General features: G+C 41.6%; 1 protein-coding gene across 18 annotated transcripts in view; it reads right to left on the bottom strand.

Annotated features, from left to right (window-relative positions):
- Pum1 (pumilio RNA binding family member 1) overlaps window positions 1-19338 on the bottom strand; it is a 122555-nt gene that overhangs the window by 82177 nt on the left and 21040 nt on the right. For 17 of the 18 annotated variants that reach the window (XM_090335382.1, XM_090335394.1, XM_090335396.1 and 14 more), the window contains one exon: window positions 11258-11326. In XM_090335382.1, the coding sequence (XP_090191508.1) occupies window positions 11258-11326 (69 nt within the window). Of the gene's footprint in view, window positions 1-5842; window positions 5925-11257; window positions 11327-19338 lie in introns of those variants that run through there. The other variant, XM_090335399.1, reaches the window with a different exon arrangement.

The following is a 19338-nucleotide window of genomic DNA, read 5'->3' as shown; positions in this document are numbered from 1 at the left end:
TCAAAGCCAGCCAAGGACTTAATGAGACTCTTATCTCCGATTAATTACTAGAAAACGGGAAGTGGGGCTGTGGTAAGGGGTAAGACAGTAGCCTCAAGCTGAAGGGCTCAGGGACAGTGCCCCAGGCCCAGAGTTCAAGCCCCATGATCAAAGAAAGAAAAAGAGAGAATGAGCGAGAGAGGGAGAGAGAGAGGGAGAAAGAGAGGGAGAATGAAAGAGAGGGAGAAGAGATACCAAAGGTTATGGTCCAATTTCGAACATTTATCAACAAAAAATTTCAAAAGAAGACTGGGTTCAATGGGACAATAAGGGGAGGGGAAGGGAAGGGAGAGGAAGGGAGGGAGAAAGGAAAACAGGTGCTATGTTAGTGTGGTAGGATTAGGAAGTACTTGCTACAAAAGCTGCTGTTACAGCCCAGTGCAAGAGGCTCACATATATAATCTTAGCTACTCAGAAGGGTAAGATTCAGACATCTTGGGTAAAAAAAAGTCCAGGAAATTCTATCTTCATTTCACTACCAAAAACCCAACTAGAGGCAAGGCTCAACTTATAGGGTGCCATCTATAAGTAAGCACAGGTCTTGAGGTTAAGCTATAGTACTAACCTCTCTCCTGAAAAATTGAGGCATTTCTGCTCAAGCAGACATATTTCACTTCAACATAACTTCAACCTACCAACAGTTATTGCTGGAAATTAAGAGAGCTTGTGCTTGCTAGTCAGGTACTCTACCATACATAGCCATGTCTCCAGTCATTTTTCTTTTTCTTTTTTAATTTTTTAGTTGTTACTATAAAGGCGATATACAGAGGGCTGATAATTATGTAAGTAAGGTAATGAACGTATTTCTTTTTGGACAATATCACCCCTTCCATCACTCTCTCCCAGTTTTTCCCTCACGTCCTCACCAACAAGTTTTATAGTTAATGTTAAATAGTATGTAGCGAGTATCACTGCTATATTTGTCCAGCCATTGTTCCTCCATTTCTATGACCCCTCTTTCCACCCAAAGACAAATAAATGAACAAACAAGGAGAAAACAAAAAGAAAAAACTCTTTCCCACTTCAATTTTCTGATCTCAGCCTTCTGAGAAGCTGAGTGCAGGCATGTGTTGGGAGCCAGAGTGGAATCAAACTGTACTTTGATTTGCATCAGATAATGGCTTTATTGTCTTATTGTTTTTTGGCCTTGTCCTGTTCAATTGATCTGAGATTTACCATATGAATGTAACCCCCAACAGTTCCCTAATTAACCATCTGGATGTAACACCTGGAAGTTCCCAGGTTTCAAGAAGGGATATGAGCTTTGAGTTGATAATAAACGGGGCTGCAGTTTTTACCTGGGCTGCAGACCTCCCGGACCCCATGTGCTTGTCTCTCTTCTATTTTTTCCAGTCCCTGCCCCCTATTTCAGGAACCCCAATTTGCTGCCGGTAGGCCCCGGCAAGTGGCGCCCGAACAGGGACCCTGAAAATCTGGGACGAAGGTGGAGGACCCCGCTGTGGTGAGTGATGCGTCATAGGACTATTAAGAGAGGATCTTAAGAGAGTGAGAGAGTGGGAGAGTGTATAGTTGGGAGTAAAAAATTATGGGTCAAGATGGCCACAGGCTATATGTGCCGGTCCTAAGAAACTTATTTGAAGCCCGCGGAACACGGGTGGGACAAGGGCAGCTTGACTTGCCTCCAATTCCTTTTAAATTAAAAATTAAGCATATAAAGCAAAAGTTATCACTTTCTCTTTCGATTAACATGCATAACATAGCAAATGTTTACTTCATGAGTATATTTATATCTACTCATTAAGGAAGTTGGCTGCATTCTCTTTACCCAGGTAACTCAGTAAGTATGAAAAATGTTAGTTTCTTTAAATGTGTATGTATAAGACACATCTGCCTGTCTTACAATAATACAGATTAAACTCAGGCCTTAATCTATGCTAAGTAAACCTTCTGCTAAAGCCACTCCTCAGCCAAGCTTTTTAGTCTTGCTATGTAGCCCAGGCTTGCCTTGAACTTTCAATCCATCCAGACAGCTCAAATTACAGGCATACAGGCTACCTTCCTCAGGCAAAGTTTCTATCATTTTATTTATGTTGTTTCACTGAATTCAAATCACAAACCAAAAAAAGAACTATGTAAGAATTGGTATCTGGTAGAAATTTTATACATAAACATTAGCTATACAAGGAGGATTTTGACATTTTGACAACCACCCATTACTCTTTTACTTCAATTTCCCCTATACAATTGCTACTGATTTCACTGTTCTACTTACATAAATGTCAATGATCTATTTCAACCACATTCGTCTTTTTTTTGTTTTTCACTGTATTACTAAGTAGTTTACAAAAAGGCTACAATCCGGGGCTGGGAGTTTGGCCTAGTGGTAGAGTGCTTGCCTAGCATGCATAAAGACCCAGGTTCAATTAATTCCTCAGTACCACATACATAGAAAAAAGCCAGAAGTGGTGCTGAGGCTCAAGCGGTAGAGCTCTAGCTTTGAGAAAGTCCAAGGACAGTGCTCAGGCCCTGAGCTCAAGCCCAGGACTGGCCAAAAAAAAAAAAAAAGACTACAATCCATGTCCTTGATCAATGTTATCTCTTCCACTGTTCTCCATTTACACCCCCATCCCTGCCCTTATATTTTTTCTTGTATGCGCCAGTGAGAGTGTGGTGTGTGTGTATATGAGGGAGAGCACGCGCGCATGCACACGCATGCACACACACACACACACGCACACACACGCACACACGCACTGATCCTAAAGCTTGAACTCAGGACCTTGAGTACTGTCCCTGAGTTGTTTGTTTGTTTGTTTTGGGGGGGGGTGTCATGGGACTTGAATTCGGCCTGGGCACTGTCCTTGAGCTCTTTAGCTCAAGGCTACCACTCTACCCTTGAGTCAAGCCCCATTTCCCATTTTCTAGAGGTTAACTGGAGATAAGAGTCTCAGGTCTTTCTGTGCCGGGGCTGTCTTTGAACCTTGATCCTCAGATCTCAGCTTCCTGAGTAGCTAGGATTATAGGTGTGAGCCACCTGCTTCCCTAAGTTTTTTTTGCTCAAGGCTAGCACTCTACCACTTGAGCCACAGTTCCACGTCCAGATTTTTGGTGATTAATTAAATAAGGATCTCATAGACTTTCTTGCTTGGGCTGGCTTTAAACTTCGATCCTCAGAGTTCAGTCTCCTAAGAACTAAGATTATAGATAGGAACTGCCAGTACTGGCTCATATTCACCATTTTTCTTTGTTAGCCTAATCTCTTCAGGCACCCACCCCAGAACAGAGACTGCTTTTGTTCCCTTCCCTCATCACCCCACTGATCAACAGCTTTCACTGAAGTACTTTATGTTGTTTTCATACATAAGTCGTACTATTTCTCAAAAATAATTCATCCACGCAGGGTGAGGTGGCTCACACCTGCAATCCTAGCTATTTAGGAGGCTGAGATCTGAGGATTGCGGCTCAAAGCTGAGGCACTACAAAAGCCAATTATCTCCAATTAACCACCAAAAAAACGGAAGTGGTAATGTGACTCAAGGGGTAGTACAGTAGCCTTGAGCTAAAGGGCTCAGAGAAGTTTTAGCATCTCAAAGACTTACTGAAGTCCAAGTACTATCTGCAGACCTACAAAGCCACCACTAGAAGAAGCAAAGGATTTTCTTTGTCCTGAAATAATTTAAAAGATTATAATACAAGAATATCAGTCATCAAAATGACAGAATTTCAAAGTATTCTGAAATATATAGACTACCTAAGAGTGTAGTAGATTCTAAAGTCCAGACAAGAAAGAAGCAGGAACCAAAACAATATAAAGCCCTAGTGCATCAAGGAAAGTAGAGATGAAAGCAAGTAGAACAGATGCTCACCCAAAAACTCACCAACGCAGGTGTATAGTAAGGAGAGGTGTCAACTAGAGGTGGATGCCAACCCAGTGCAAGCAGCAGGGTGTGCTACCATAAAAGTCGCTTCTAAAAACACTAACCTGAGTTTTCCAGGAAGCTCAGTGAGGGGAAACATGCATTCTGAAGAGTCTGCAAAAAAGCCACTGCAGGGAGCTGAGGCCTAGTTCAAGAGCTACAGTGCCAGGAGTGTGGTCTAGTAGAGTGCTTTCCTAGCATGCACAAAACCCTGGGTTCAATTCCTTGGTATCATATACACAGAAAAACCCAGAAGGGTGTTGTGGCTTAGGTAGTTGAGTGCTAGGCTTGAGAAAGCCCAAGAACAGTGCCCAGGCCCTGAGTTCAAACCCCATGACTAGCAGTCAATCAATCAATAAGAAAACTGCAGTGCTGTCTAGCAAATAAAGAAACAAAAGTGCTGCCCTCGTATGAAATGGTAACAAAAAGGACCTGTGGAAATGGAGGAACTTCTTCAGAAATGTGTCTCGTCTTTACAGCATGCTTTTTAAAAACCTATATAGGGCTGGGAGTGTGACCTAATGGTAGTGTGCTTACGCACCATGCACAAAGCCCTGGGTTCCATCTCCCAGAACCACATACACAGAAAAAGCAGAAAGTGGTACTGTGCCTTAAGTGACAGAGCACTAGCCTTGAAGAAAAAGTGTCCAAGGACAGTGCCCAGCCCTGGGTTCAAGCCCTGGGACGCCACCCCCCCCAAAAAACCTATATAATTTTAAATTAAGAGTCACAGTCTGAGTGGGGTGGGGTGGGGGGGTCCTCAGGTCTATAATCCTAGCTACTCAGGAGGCCAAGAACTGAGGATTTCAAGAATTCTGGTTGTAAGTCAAGCCGGGCAAGAAAGTCCATGAGATTCTTATTGGCTACAGCAGCAAAGTTCTAGCCTTGAGCAAAAAAGCTCAACAGATGGCAGTTCAAGCTTCCGGAGAAAGAAAGTGTGGGGGGGGGGGGGCAGGAAGGAAGAAAAGAAAGGGGAAAGGGAGGGAGGAAAGGGGGGAAGGAAAGGAGAGAGGGGAGAGGGAGGGAGGAGGAGGGAAGAAGGAGGGAGGGAAAAAAAGGAAGGAGGGGAGGGAGGGAAGGAGGGAAAAAGAAAAAAAGAGAAAGGGAGGCAGAGGAGAAAGGGAGGGGAGGGGGAAGGAGGAATCTATACCCTAGCTTTAGTTGAAGAAACAAACCATGAATAAACATTGGATCCGAGTAAGTCAAAGTATGGTGTCCAGAAGAAAATAAAGGTGCCTTGAGTACTCAAAAGGAAAAAAAAGAGAGAGAAACAAGAATTTGGTAACTCTCAACTCTGAACACAACCAAATTAAAATTGCAAAGTTGGCTGTCAGCTGCAAACTTCCAAATTCATAGTTTTCTTTATTTTTAAACACTGAAAAAATACAATCACTGTCAATAACTTCACCCTTAAAACCGTAATAGCTTCAGCTGAGCAAGTGCTAGGCCCTAAGAAACCTCAGTTACCACTGCCAAAGAGAGAAAAAAAGAAACACACTAACAAAAAGGCACAAAAAAAGGACATTGTAATTTTATACAGCAAGCACTTGAAAGAAATTCAGAAAAAATGTTGACTCCTCATCTGGTGACAAGTCCTACACAAATTCTTTCTCCATGGCACATCCCCTCCTAAGTCACATTTCAAGTTACTAGACTAGAACCAAACAAACTTTTCTGTCATCATAGAATTGGAAGGACAATCAAGTATATTCAGAAAAGTAAGAAATCAAAGAAGTAAATCAACTTTTCTACGTAAATAACACCACACACATGTTAAGGAAACAAAATTATGTTATATATTACTTTTAGGCTACAGAAGTTGTATAAATAAGGTCATGTGTATATATAGTATAAACTATATAGTCTCATCTACAGCATAAACTATGTTAAAACAGCCCTATATTTTAATAACTGCATAATAATACCTGGAGAAACCTTATGTGCTAAAAACACATCCCAGGTCACTTGGGAAACCTGCACAGTTCAGGAATAAAACCATGAAAACACCCAGATTGCTTTAGAACCAACATCCTTCAGATCTCCATAGCAGCAAGAAAACAACCCAAGTGACAGAAGAAGGAATTCTCAAGATAGAACCAAACACAACCCATTCACCCATTCACATGGTCAGCCTTGGAGTATTATTAATTATTGAATTGAAAAGACAAAGATCTCAGTAAGAGATTGGAGGAGAGCTTTTTTTCACCCCAGGAATGAACAGTTGAAGGCTGCTATGCACCAACAAAGAAAATAAACCACTATCTCTATGTACCATGTTATGAGAAGAGAACGACAGCAGACATTAATTAACCAAAATGCAAAGAATTTTGGCTTTGGTTTTCAGATTCTATATCAGCACAATTAGAGTAAACAAACAGGAATTATACACAACACACTTTAATACAAGTTTGAGCAAGCAATGCAAGTATTCCAGTTTTCTCCAAGACCATTATGTCTAAGTATGTGTATACAAATATATAGAGCATGTGTACACAAATATATGAATGTGCTTCCACACCTTTGATAGGCCAGAGAAAGTGTCCTATTGATCTGGTTTTAACTATATTAAGGAAAAGATCTTTCTAACAAATTCCTTCATATCAGATTCAACTTAGATTAACAGCACTGACATCATATAGCTCTCTTTGCAAAGTAATTTGAATATTTTGGAAAATGTGCATGTTTTCTGCCCTAAGGGCACAAAAGTCACCTGAGTAGAAACTATAACCAATATTTACTAAATTAAACAAATCTCTTGGAGAACAGAGTAAGGCCACAAAATAATATCAATCACATGTTAATTCAGTTCTTTCCAAAGCTACTAGCTCATAAAAGTAAAAACGCCTTATAATAGAACTGATACTTAAAACTGCATTTTATTTAACTGATGAGTACAAATATTAGCAAATCTCAGGATATAAAGTGACAGATCTATACTCTAGACTCAAGCAGCAGTTTCGTAGATACATTGGTTTCTAATTCTACTAGCCTCAGCTCTAAAAGGAGATCACAGCCAGGTACACCGGCGGCTCATGCTTGTAATGCAACTTCCTTGTAATGCAACTTACTCAGGAGACTGAGGTTTGGAGGTTTGTGACTCAAAGCCACATCTGGCAAAAAAGTCCAGAAAACTTCATCTCCAAAATAACTAGCAAAAAGAAGAGCTAGAGGTATAGCCCAAGAGGTGAAGTATCAGTTGAGCAACTTAGACAAGTGAGCTCTAAGCAGAGTTCAAACACCAGAACTGCCAAAGAGGGGGGAGGAGGGTCATAACAACATTGCAGACCATTGTGAAAATTGCAGAGCAAATTAACTGACACAGTACCAAAAAAAAAAAAAAACAGGCAAAAAAAAATTAATGCAATATACTGCAGCAACTATTACTTTACAGCTTAACAGAATTTGAAGTTAGCCAGACACTGTGGCTCACCCCTGTAATCCTAACTACTCAGGAGTGTGATATCTGAGGATCACCATTCCAAGGCCAGACTGGACAAGAAAGCCCACGACTCTTATCTCCAATAAACTACTCAGAAAAGGCCAAAACTGTGGCTCAAGTGGTAGCCTTGAACACAAAAAGGCTCAAGGACAGTACAAGCCCCAAGTTCAAGCCACAAGACTGGCAAAAGGGAGGGAGGGTGGGAGGGAGGGAGGGGAAGGGAGGGAGGGAGAGAGGAAGAGGAAGAGGACAGGACAGGACAGGAGAGGAAAGGAAAGGAAAAAAAAATTGAAGTCAATTCACATCTTGACAGTAAGGATCGTGATTTCCTGCTTTTCAAATACTCCCAAAACTATATGAATAGTAGTGGGTCTGCCTAACCTTCACAGTGCAGGACAGAAGGCAGATATTGAAATGTGTGCACGGTACACAAAATGACAGGAGAATTAAATACAAGTTTCAAATTCTAGTATACATCCACATTTCCAGGTTCAGTGTTACCTCCAGCCAGGCCTGTAATTCTTGCTAGTGAGGAGGCTGAGATCTGAGATGGCAGTTCAAAGCCAGCATAGATAGGAGAGTCTTACTGTAAGACTCCTATCAACAATTAACCACCAAAAGACCCAAAGTGGAGCTGTGGTTCTAGTGATAGAGTACTAGCCTTGAGCACAGCGCCCAGACCCTGAGTTTAAGCCCCAGGACCAACAAAAGAAAAAAAAAAAGGAAGGAAGGAAGGAAGGAAGGAAGGAAGGAAGGAAGGAAGGAAGGAAGGAAGGAAGGAAGGAAGGAAGGAAGGTCCTACACACTTCTTCCAAAGGTCCAATCTCAAAACTATTGAGACCCCAGGACCTTCCTGCAAACAATACTTATGGAAAGGTCATTTCACACCCAACACATAGTTATTAAGTAAGCCATTTACAAAGATCTTGCTCCTTTCAGCCACTTGGCTTGGCTACTTCTTGTTTTCTCTAAAATAAGCATTTCAACTGAAGAACAAGATGGCAAAAATGTCACAAAACCAAACAGTGATTAACAAAACTAGTTTTTGTTTTGTTTTTGTCTTTTTTGGTACTGGGGATCAAACCCAGGATGTTGCACTTGCTAGGCAAGCACTTTGCCACCTGAGCTACATTTCTTTTTTTAACCATTCCTATCTAGACACAAATGCCACCAATTTTGTTATAACAAATCTCAAGAATTTATTAAATTTTCTTCCTCACTGCGAGAAGAGCTAGAAGATCAGTCTGGCAGATAGTCCTTTGTAACATTCATTCATTTTGAAGTAAACTGAACTACTTTTATGAGAATGTACTTACAAGGAATTTTCAGTATGGTAGCTCTTTCAGGGCTATGATTTTTTAAGTATTTCTAGCTAATCAAAAGCCTCAAATTCTGAGACATTCTACAATAATGAAAAGATATGGGGGGAAAATTAACAGATAAGGCTTATAAATTAAATTCTCACTTGGGCTTGATTCCATAATTAGTAGCCTATGACCCCTGAAAAATACTTCAATATCTTAGCAGCTATGGGCTACTATATACTTAGTCACTTTAGAAGAACCCACTGAGAAGTTCCAGAATCTCTCTTTAAAACAGTCTCTCACACGCACGAGGAAGTCACTTTTATAAAAGCACATTATTTAGATGTATTCTGAAATACCCTAAAAAAGTCAGAACTATTTCTTTTTCCTGTCTTTAAAGACAGAAATAAGGGCAACCTCTAAGAATCTCAGACCTCAGACCTGGATAATAAACGACCCAAGTTTGCTATCTTTGATTTATAGATGGAAAGAAGCTAAGACCAAAAATAATGAACAAGTGATAACTTCAAGGCTCTGGTCCATTTCTGAGGCTCGATCCCATCAAGTTTTACCTTTCTTGGAGTTAACAGTTTCTCCAAATCACTATCAAATTCCTTCCTCTATAGCCATTCTGCTATGTCACACTTAGGGTAGAATTCCTACACAATGTCTAATGAGAACCTGTAGCTACAACTTAAAGCTCACCTTATTCTACTCCAAGTGAATATGGCAACATTGATTACCATTCTGTATATTGGAACACTATCCAAATTTGCTATAACCATACTTACAAACCAAGAATACAGTGTTTTTTCCTAAAAGATGAAGGACCATACAACTAAAGGCATTTCATTTATACCAGAAATGAGATGTTTAACCTTAAAAATATAATTTGGGGGGGGGGTCAGTTGTAGGACTTGAGCTCTGGTCCTGGGTGTTGTCCCTGAGCTCTTCAGCTCAAGGCTACCACCCTACCCCTTGAGCCATAGCACCACTTCTAGCTTTTTCTATATATGTGGTACTAAGGAATCAAACGTGGGTCTTCATGCATGGTAATTCAAGTCCCAGGACTACCCCCACCCAAAAAAAGTACATACAATTTACTTTGACTTACAGTGCTTATATTAGTAAATATTAATGAAAACAATCTCTTTAAAATACAATACCTCCTAGAGTTGCTTTTTAACAAGTTAAAATTAATGATTCAGGGCCGGGAGTTTGGCTTAGTGGTAGAGTGCTTGCCTAGCATGTATAAAGCCCTGGGTTCAATACCTTGGTACCATATACACAGAAAAAGCCAGAAGTGTTGTTATGGCTCAAGTGGTAGAACTGGTGTTTGGGGGCTAGGAGTTTGGCCTAGTGGTAGAGTGCTTGCCTAGCATCCACAAAGACCTGGGTTCAATTCCTCAGGAGTACATACATAGGAAAAAAGCCAGAAGTGGTGCTGAGGCTCAAAGGGAAGAGTGCTAGCCTTGAGAAAGTCCAAGGACAGTGCTCAGGCCTTGAGCTCAAGTCCAGGACTGGGGAAAAAAAAATATGTCCCCCTATCTGACGGGCGCAGTGACTCTCGCCTATAATCCTAGCTACTCAGGAGGCTGAGATCTGAGAATCAAGGCTCAAAGCCAGCCCCAGCACAAAAGTACCTGAGACTCCAATTAACCTCTAGAAAAATGGGAAGTGGGGCTTGGCTCAGGGATAATGTGGTAGCCTTGAACTAAAGAGCACAGGGACAATACCCAGGCCCAGGGGCAGGGTAGTAGCCTTGAGCTGAAGAGCTCAGGGACAGCACTAAAGCCAAGTTCAAGCCCCATGACCCACAATAATAATATTAATAATAATAAAAGTAAATAAATTAAAAGCAAAGCCAAATTCTCCCAAATTCTTTTGTGATGCATGACTGCTTCAGATCTTTGTTTTGTAATTATGTGACCAGAAACCTAACACCCTGCCTCTTCACAAAGGTCTAAAAAAACATCTTCATTGGGACCAGAAGCGTAGTCTAGTGGTAGAGTGCTCGCCAAGCATGCACGAAGCACTGGATTCGATTGGTCAGTACCACATACACAGAAAAAGCCACAAGTGGTACTGTAGCTCAGGTGGAAAAGCACTAGCCTTGAGCAAAAAGGGACCAAAAACAGTGCCCTGGCACTGAGTTCAAGCCCCACGACTGGCCCTAAAAAAATCTTTACAAAGGAGCTACTCTAAAAATAAGCTGTTGGCACATTTGATTAGCAGCTCATCCAAGACTCCCGTTTCCAAATGACAAAGAATCTAGTCACTAAAATAGAATATTTGGTACATACAAATTTTAAACTTTTTAACTTTAACACCTTAATCATAGCTGATTTACTAAACATAATAGTCATTTGTGCTCCTAATTTTATTGCTTTGTTTTGTTTTTTAAGCCATTAGGCTGAAGTTAGTATTCTTCCTATGATAGCAGTTACAGCAACATTCCCAAATGGGAATCATGAGGATGGCAACAAAGGAAAGCAAACACATACTTCTGGAGAATAGGTTTCAGACACATCTGATGAAAGACAACTCCAAACTTCCCTTAAAACAGACCCACTTTTATGACACACCAGCTCACTTACCTCTCCCATAGCTCTTCCCTCCAGAGCAAGTGCTTGAAAATCATGATTTAGTTCATCCATAGAACGTACCTAGTATTCAGAATAAAGGAAGGAAAAACTTCAAGTCAGCATCTCAAATTATATACACATTACACACAACTAACTAAAATGTTTCTATTTACTCTTAAATATTCACAACAATAACAATAACAAAGTCACTTACCTCTAATCATCAGGGTTCAGCAATGATCCCTGTTTTATCCCCTCCCATTTCCTTTTATTTAAAAAAAATGGAAAAAAAACCATATCAAAATTATGCTACCCATTTTTCATACATTTTAATAAGTAAAATATGAGCGATGATGTTTGGAGAGGATTCTAAGCTACATCAGGCTAATGAGTGAAAATTTAACACTACTGAATAGTTAAGTACAAATAAGAACTTATTTAACCCAAAATACTAGATAACTTGTATCCCAGCATTCTTCCAGAGAGAAATGTCTAGGGACTCCCAAAACCATCAACCAAGGAAAAATAGAACTTGGTCACAAAAAAACCTTCCAAATCTTTCCAATCATTTGATATGTTCCTATCCACATAAGACTTTCATTAAGCTTCCATGTAGTCATCTCCAAAGTTATTAGTAAAAGATTCATGCTAGCATCAAGGAGTTAAAAAAAATGTGAAATACATTATTCAAAACAGTTATAGGGCTGGGAGTTTGACCTCGTGGTAAGAGCACCTGCCTAGCAAGCATAAAGACCCAGGTTCCACATACACAGAAGGTTCCTTAGTACCACATACACAGCAAAGGCCCCGAAGTGAGGTTACAGCTCAAGTGGTAGAGCTCTAGCCTTGAGAAAGCCCAAGGACAGTGCCCAGGCCTGAGTTCAAGTCCCAGGCCAAAAAAAAGGTATACTTTATCAGGAAAAAGGCCACAAGTGGAGGGGCTCAAATGGTAAACCATTAGCTGTGAGCAAAAAAAAGCTAAGCAAGAATGTGAGTGGGGCCCTTTGTTCAATGCCCGTACCAGCACAAAAAAGAAAAAAGTAACTCAAGCAGGATATGATAGTTTATGTCTGCAATTCTAAAAAGAGATTAAGGCAGGACTGAAAATTCTAGACCAGCCTGTGCCATTTAGCAAAAAACTGTCTCAAAGTAATTTTTTTCTAAAACTGGGCTAAATTCAGTTCTCTGGGTACAAAAAGACAAGAGACAGACTTATTGTTGGGTCACACCAGTTTCAAAAGGCCTTAAATTGGAGTTATGATTTATTCTAGTAAATGTGCTGGATAGGTTCGTAATCTGTATATAAAATAAAAATAAAGAGCCAGAGCTGATAGCTTACGCTTGTAATCCTAGCTGCTCGGAAGCTGAGATCTGAGGATCTGCAGCTCAGGTCTGCCTAGACAGAAAAAGTCCATGAGATTCTTACCTCCAATGAACTACCAAAAAGCTGAAAGTGAAGCTGTAGCTCAAATGGTAGAGCACTAGGGGGAAAAGCTCAGAGATAGTACCTAAGTCCTGAGTGCAAGCCCCAGGACAAGGGGGGGGGGGGGGGGGAAGGCTAATGCCCTACCACAGGGCCATTTCTGGTTTTCTAGTGGTTAACTGGAGCTAAGTGTCTCTCATTCTTTAGTGCCTGGGCTGGCTTTGAACTGCGATCCTCAGATCTCAGCCTCTTGAGTAGCTAAAATTACAGGCGTGAGCCACCACACCTGATAAAACAATTTTAGTTCTTTAAGATAGCATGAACACTTACAAAACTCACAAATCTGTATTTGCTTTCTTCTACTGAATCTAATCTAGATATTTCTTGGAAATCTAGACCTCTACAAGCTGTTTTCATCAGGAATATTACAAATTACGTTTGTATTTTCCAAAGGAAACTAAATAAAATTAAAGGCAGCAAACATGAATTATGCAGAGTTATGTAATTACCGCTATAACCTTACCATAGTTGTTCCCATTTAACAGACTGAACCTTAAGAAATGCCTTCTTCATTGTCAGCTGACAGGAAACCAAGGCTCAGAGCACCTAAATGGCATTGCACTTATCTGCTCTCAAATCATTCTTAAGTCTCCACACATTCTTATCTCTCCTTTCCTTCCAAATGACCTCTGCCTCACCTACACTATCAGCCACTCTTGCACTTACACTATCACCTATAGTGAGTGATGTGTTGAGAAAAGAGCCCTAGTCCAAGCTCCAAAATGGGGAGAGAGGAAAGGAAATGGGGAAAAGAGACAGCACTCAAATTCCAGGGCAAGAAATATACTTTAGTGGTGGTTGTCTAGCATGAACAAGACACCGAGTTCAATCCCTAGCATACACATATGCACACAAGCGCGTACTCGCACACGCACACACACACGCGCGCGCGCGCACACACACACGCGCGCGCGCGCACACACACACGCGCGCGCGCGCACACACACACACACACACACACACACACACACGGGAAAGTAGGAATCACAGTCTAAAGAACATGCCACCATTCCTTGACAAAGCCCTATTTATCATACTATATTCTTCATAGTCTTCTCATCTATAAAAGTATAAACCAGCTTGGCACTGGTGGCTTATACCTGCAATCCTAGCTACTTGGGATGCTGAGATTTGAGGATCACAGATCAAAGCCAGCCTATACACAGAAAGACACACAAGTCTGTGAGACTCTTTTCTCCAATTAACCACCGGAAAACTAGAAGTGGACTGTGACTCAAATCGGTAGAGCACTATCCTTAAGCTGAAGAGCTCAGGGACAGTGACCAGGCCCAGAGTTCAAGCCCCAGGACTGAAGAGAGAAAAAAAAAAAAATCAGCCATTTCACAGATGATTAAGACAAAATACCTAATATTTAAGTACTTATTCAGCATTATCTATCTCCCACATTGTTCTCTATATTCTTTCTTTATCTTCAAAGGGAGGCTTGATCCTCTACTACCTGCTTTACTACTTCATTCATAAAATCACTATTAGTTTAGAACAGCAACATCCTAGTTGCTAAAACAAAGCATAACAAATGCCACTGGTTTACAACTTGTAATTCTAGCCACCAAGGAAGCTGAAATTTGAGGATCTTAGTTCAAAATCAGCATAAACAGAAGAGCCAAAGCAAAAGAAGCCTTAAGTGAGGTTGTGGCTCTCTAGTGGCAGAACACTAGCCTTGAGCAAAAAAGCTCAGGGAAGGCCAGGAATTTGGCCTAGTGGTAGTGCTTGCCTAGCATGCACGAAGACCCAGATTTGATTCCTCAGTACCACATACATAGGGGGAAAAAAAAGCTGTAAGTGGGCTGAGGCTCAAGTGGTAGAACTCTAGCCTTGAGAAAGTCCAAAGACAGTGCTCAGGCCCTGAGCTCAAGCCCAGGACCGGAAAAAAAAAAAAAAGCCCAGAACAGTGACCAGGCCCAGAGTTCAAGTCCCATGACCCACCAAAAAAAAAAACAAAACAAAAGGGCAAGCACAATATCTTCACCACACCTAAACTTAAAAGGCTGTTATTCCAACAAATGTTTGCAATATTACTATTATTATTTTCTTCCCTAATTCACAGGAAGAAAAAGGTGAAGTTATCACATTCCATTTTTTTTAAATCACTAAAATCTGTTACCATCTTTAGCAATACAAATATAAACTAGTAAAGCTGCAGGTGTTTCATGTTAAGATAGTTAATAGATTCAAGTGATAAACCACAATTTATTTCTTTTATTCTTTTAACTATTAATGCTACCAGACACCAGAACAAATATATACAGCAAGACTGTATCTTCAAACACAGAGATGGGTAACATCCAAGAGGCTAAGATATGAGAGGATGATTGTTCAAGGTCAGCTGAAGGGAAAAAATCCATTGGGGGTACAGGAGTGTTCAAGGGGCTTGAACTCTGGGCCTGGGCTCTGTCCCTGAGCTCTTCAGCTCAAGGCTACCACTCTACTCCTTGAGATTCAGCCGCTTTTCCAGTTTTCTAGTGGTTAAATGGAGATAAGAGTCTCTCGATCATTAGTGCCCAGGCTGGCTTTGAACCACAATCCTTAGATTTCAGCCTCCCGAGTTTCTGTCTTTGTTTTTTGGTGGGTCATCAGGCTTGAAATCTGGGACTGGGCACTGTCCCTGAGCTCTTCAACTCAAAGCAAGTGCTCTACCATTTTGAGCCACAGCACTGCTTCTAGCTTTCTGATGATTAAAGGTAAGAGTCTTGTGGACTTTCCTATCCCGGCTGGCTTTGAACCATAATCCTCAGATCTCAGCTTCCTATATAGCTATGATTAAAGGCATGAGCTACCAGCAGTGCCTGACAGAAAAGTCCACTGTAATTGACCATGAAAAAGCAAGAAGTGAGGTGTGCCTCAAGGAGTAGAACATTATAGCTTGGAAAAAGCCAAGCTAGCATGAAAAACTAAAACCCTTAAAAAAAAAAAAAAAAAAAAGTGGCTCAAGTGGTAAGAGAGCTAACCTTGAGCTGAAGAGCTCAGGGACAGCATCAAGGCAACAGAGGTCAAGCCCTAAGACCAGATCAAGGTTCAAAGCCAGCCCAGGCACTAAAGTCCATGAGACTCATCTCCAACTAACCACCAGAAAACCAGAAGTGATGCTGTGGCTCAAGGATTAGGGTGGTGGCCTTGAGCTGAAGAACTCAGGGACAGTACCCAGGCCCAGAGTTCAAGGCCCACGACCAGGGGGAAAAAAATATTAATTTTGAAAATGTTTTAGGTTGAAACAGTATGGCACTGTTTCCCAATACATAAACACTCCCAGAGATGTAAATAGGAATAGAAACGAGGCTTCAATACTTGACAAATTAAGGAAGAGTAAGCCTTGTTTTTAAAGTCCTTTTTCTTCCTCTATCTGTAATATTTTTCTAAGAAAAACAGGGCTTGGAATGGGAGAGTGGCCTATTAGAGTACTTGCCTAGCATGCACAAAGTCCTAGGTTCGATTCCTAGTTACCAGACACACACACACACACGCGCGCGCGCGCGCGCGCACCCAGCCAGAAAGTTCTGTGACTCAACTGGTAGAATGCTAACCTTGAGAAAGCTCATGAATAGTGCCGAGGCCAAGTTCAAACCCTGGAACTGGCAAAAAATTAATAATAATAATTATATACTTCACTGAATACATCTCCTCAATATACTCTGAAGACATAATATAACCATTTGTCATTTCTATGCTATCTACTATTTGCCAGGTGCTGAAAATAAAAGGCTACAATGTGTTGTTGCTTGCCAAGGTTCCCAAGAGGATCATCAAGGACTAATGCATAAAACAATACATCAACTCTGACTCATTACTGGAGATTTCCAGTAGTCAGTTTGGACTCAAGCCCAACAATCTGTTTATTAAAGCAGCTTGCTAGGACCCACTGGTAAAAGATAAATATTCCATTCTACTACAATGACTACATGCTTTAATAAAAAGTATATCAAGTATATCAGTGGCACCAAGAAGGACGGCCAAAACAGGAATGTTTACCAGAAAATAAAGATAACTAGGCAGGGAGTTTAGTCTAGTGGTACAGTGCTTGCCTAGCATACACAAAGACCCAGGTTCAATTCCTTGGTACCACATATGTAGCAAAAAGCCAGAAGTGGTGCTGTGGCTCAAGTGATAGAGCTCTGGCCTTGAGAAAATCCAGGGACAGTGCTCAGGCCCTGAGCCCAAGCCCAGGACTGGGGAAGGACGGAAGGACAGAAGGACGGACGGACGGGCGGGCGGACGGACGGGCAGACGGGCGGACGGACGGAAGGAAAAAAAGCCAGAAGTGGTGCTGTGGCTCTAGTGGTAGAGCTCCAACCTTGAGAAAACCCAAGGACAGTGCTCAGGCCCTGAGCTCAAGCCCCAGAATGGGGGAAAAAAAAATTCAAGTCCCAGAGCAGGCACATGCACAGAAGCGCATGCACACAGGCACATTCACAAATTACTTGTGATCTCTTCATCTAAATAAATAGAATATTTTGTGGCATTTCCTTCTATTCTTTTTTCGTTTGGGGGGTATCAGTTGTGGGGCTTGAACTCTGCACCCACACTGTCCCTGACATCCTCAGCTCAAGGCTACCGCCCTACCCCTAGAGCCACAGCTCCACTTCCCAGTTTCTAGTGATTAATTGGAGATAAGAGTCTGCCTGGGTCACTGAAGAGCTCCAGCAGGATGGAAGCATTCCTACAGCCACAGCTCCCCATTTCCAGGTTACTGTGTGTGAGTCAGCTCAAACCCAAACGTTGACAATGGGCTCCAGTCTGTATGAAAGGCAGGTTCTTTAGTGCCTGGGCTGGCTCTCAACTGTGACCCTGGCATGAGTCAACGCGCCTGGCTCCTTCTATGCTTTAATATATGTACAAATACTCTTAAGGGAGTACAGAGAGCATAAAAATCATTTCTACAAATTAACAGATGAGAAACTTCCATCTGCCCCTACACTGTCTCCTGTGATCACCTAACTAACACTAGAACCCTGTGCCCCTCACCTCCCCACCTCAGCACACATCTCAAAATACAAGTTCACCGAAATCCTCATTTGGAACAACTTTCTTTGTAATTGCCTTCTCCTTTTGTGTAACTATTTCTTCAGGAAAAAAGAAAACGACATCAATTTCACTGTCTTCCTTTTTTGGACAGCATTGGAGATTGAGATTGGTAGTTTCTAGGGAAGCACTCTACCATTTAAGCCATGCCACCAGCCCTTCTGCTTCATTGTTTTCTAGGAAGATCTCACTTTTTCCCCAGGCTGGCCTGGACCAGATCCTATTTATGTACCTAGTTTAGCTGGGACAAGTACAGATCACTCCCCTCAGCTGGTCATTCATTAAGGTGGGGTTTCACAAACTTTTACCTGGGCTGGCATCAAACAACATATGTAGATCTCAGCCCTTTAAGTAGCTAGATTACAGTGTGAGCCTGGATAATGGAGGCTCAACCCTGTTTTGCTTCTGTTATTTTTCAGATGAGTCCAGTTCCATGTTCTGTTTTGTTTTGCAAAAAGCTGGCCTCATGGGCCAGGAGTTTGGTCTAGTGGTAGAGTGCTTGCCTAGCATGCACAAAGTGCTGAGTTCAATTCCACGGTACCACATACACAGAAAAGCCTGGAAGTGGTGCTGTGGCTCAAGTGGTAGAGCACTAGCCTTGAGGAAAACCCAAGGACAGTGCTCAGGCCCTGAGTTCATGCCCCAGGTCTGGCCACAAAAAAAAAAAAAAAACATGGCTTCAGATTTTGACCTCAGTCCTCCAGCCCACATACACCCCCTACAAGATTTTGTTAGAGATGCATACCACCATACCCAGCTTAATGACTGAGAAGGGGTCTCAGTCACTAAGGATCTCCCAGGATCCTCCCTCCTGATCTGATTCCCTAGAAGCTGGGATTAGAAGTGTGAGCCTTTGGATGGGCAAGGTGGCTCACACCTGTAATACTAGCTACTGAGGATGCTGAGATCTGAGGATCTCAGTTCAAAGCAAGCCCAGGCACAAAAGGACCTGAGAGTCTATCTCCAGTTGACCTCTAGAAAAAAAGAGAAGTGGGGCTTGGCTCAAGGGTGGGTGGTAGCCTTGAGCTGAAGAGCTCAGGGACAGTGCCCAGGCCAAGAGTTCAAGCTGCACAACCAACCTCCCCCCCACCCCCCAGCTTACCCCCCCCCCGAAAAAAGCGCAAGCCTTGTGCCTGGTTTATTGTTTTTGCATTTTGTAGCTTCTAGCCCATAATATTATATCCTTTATTTGAGATAAATGGGGGTGGGGTTAAAAACAATTTGAATCAATAAGTTTAACAAGTTAAAAGAAGTTTTTGATGAGAAAGGGTAGCAATGTTTGTGAAGTAATGCATCTTCTATCTGGCAAATATAATGTAACCCTTCTATTAATTACAATAAAAATATATTTAAAACTATGTTTTTGTTTTTATTACTATAATCTGTGGTGCTTTTAAGTGCATACATTTCCTCATTACAAGTCCTCAGAGATAGATATTCCCTTTTTGAATACTTGTTTGTTAAACAGGTCATTTGAAATATGATGTAAAAATCAATGTTAAGGGGCCAGGAGTTTGGCCTAGTGGTTAAAGTGCTTGCCTAGCATGCACAAAGACCCGGGTTCGATTCCTTG

This window comes from Megascapheus bottae, chromosome 6, assembly GCF_031878675.1.
Source record: "Megascapheus bottae isolate mThoBot1 chromosome 6, mThoBot2.hap1, whole genome shotgun sequence".
NCBI lineage: Eukaryota > Metazoa > Chordata > Mammalia > Rodentia > Geomyidae > Megascapheus > Megascapheus bottae.
The sequence above is the reverse complement of the archived record's forward strand: the minus strand, read 5'-3'. Positions and strand labels throughout refer to the sequence as shown.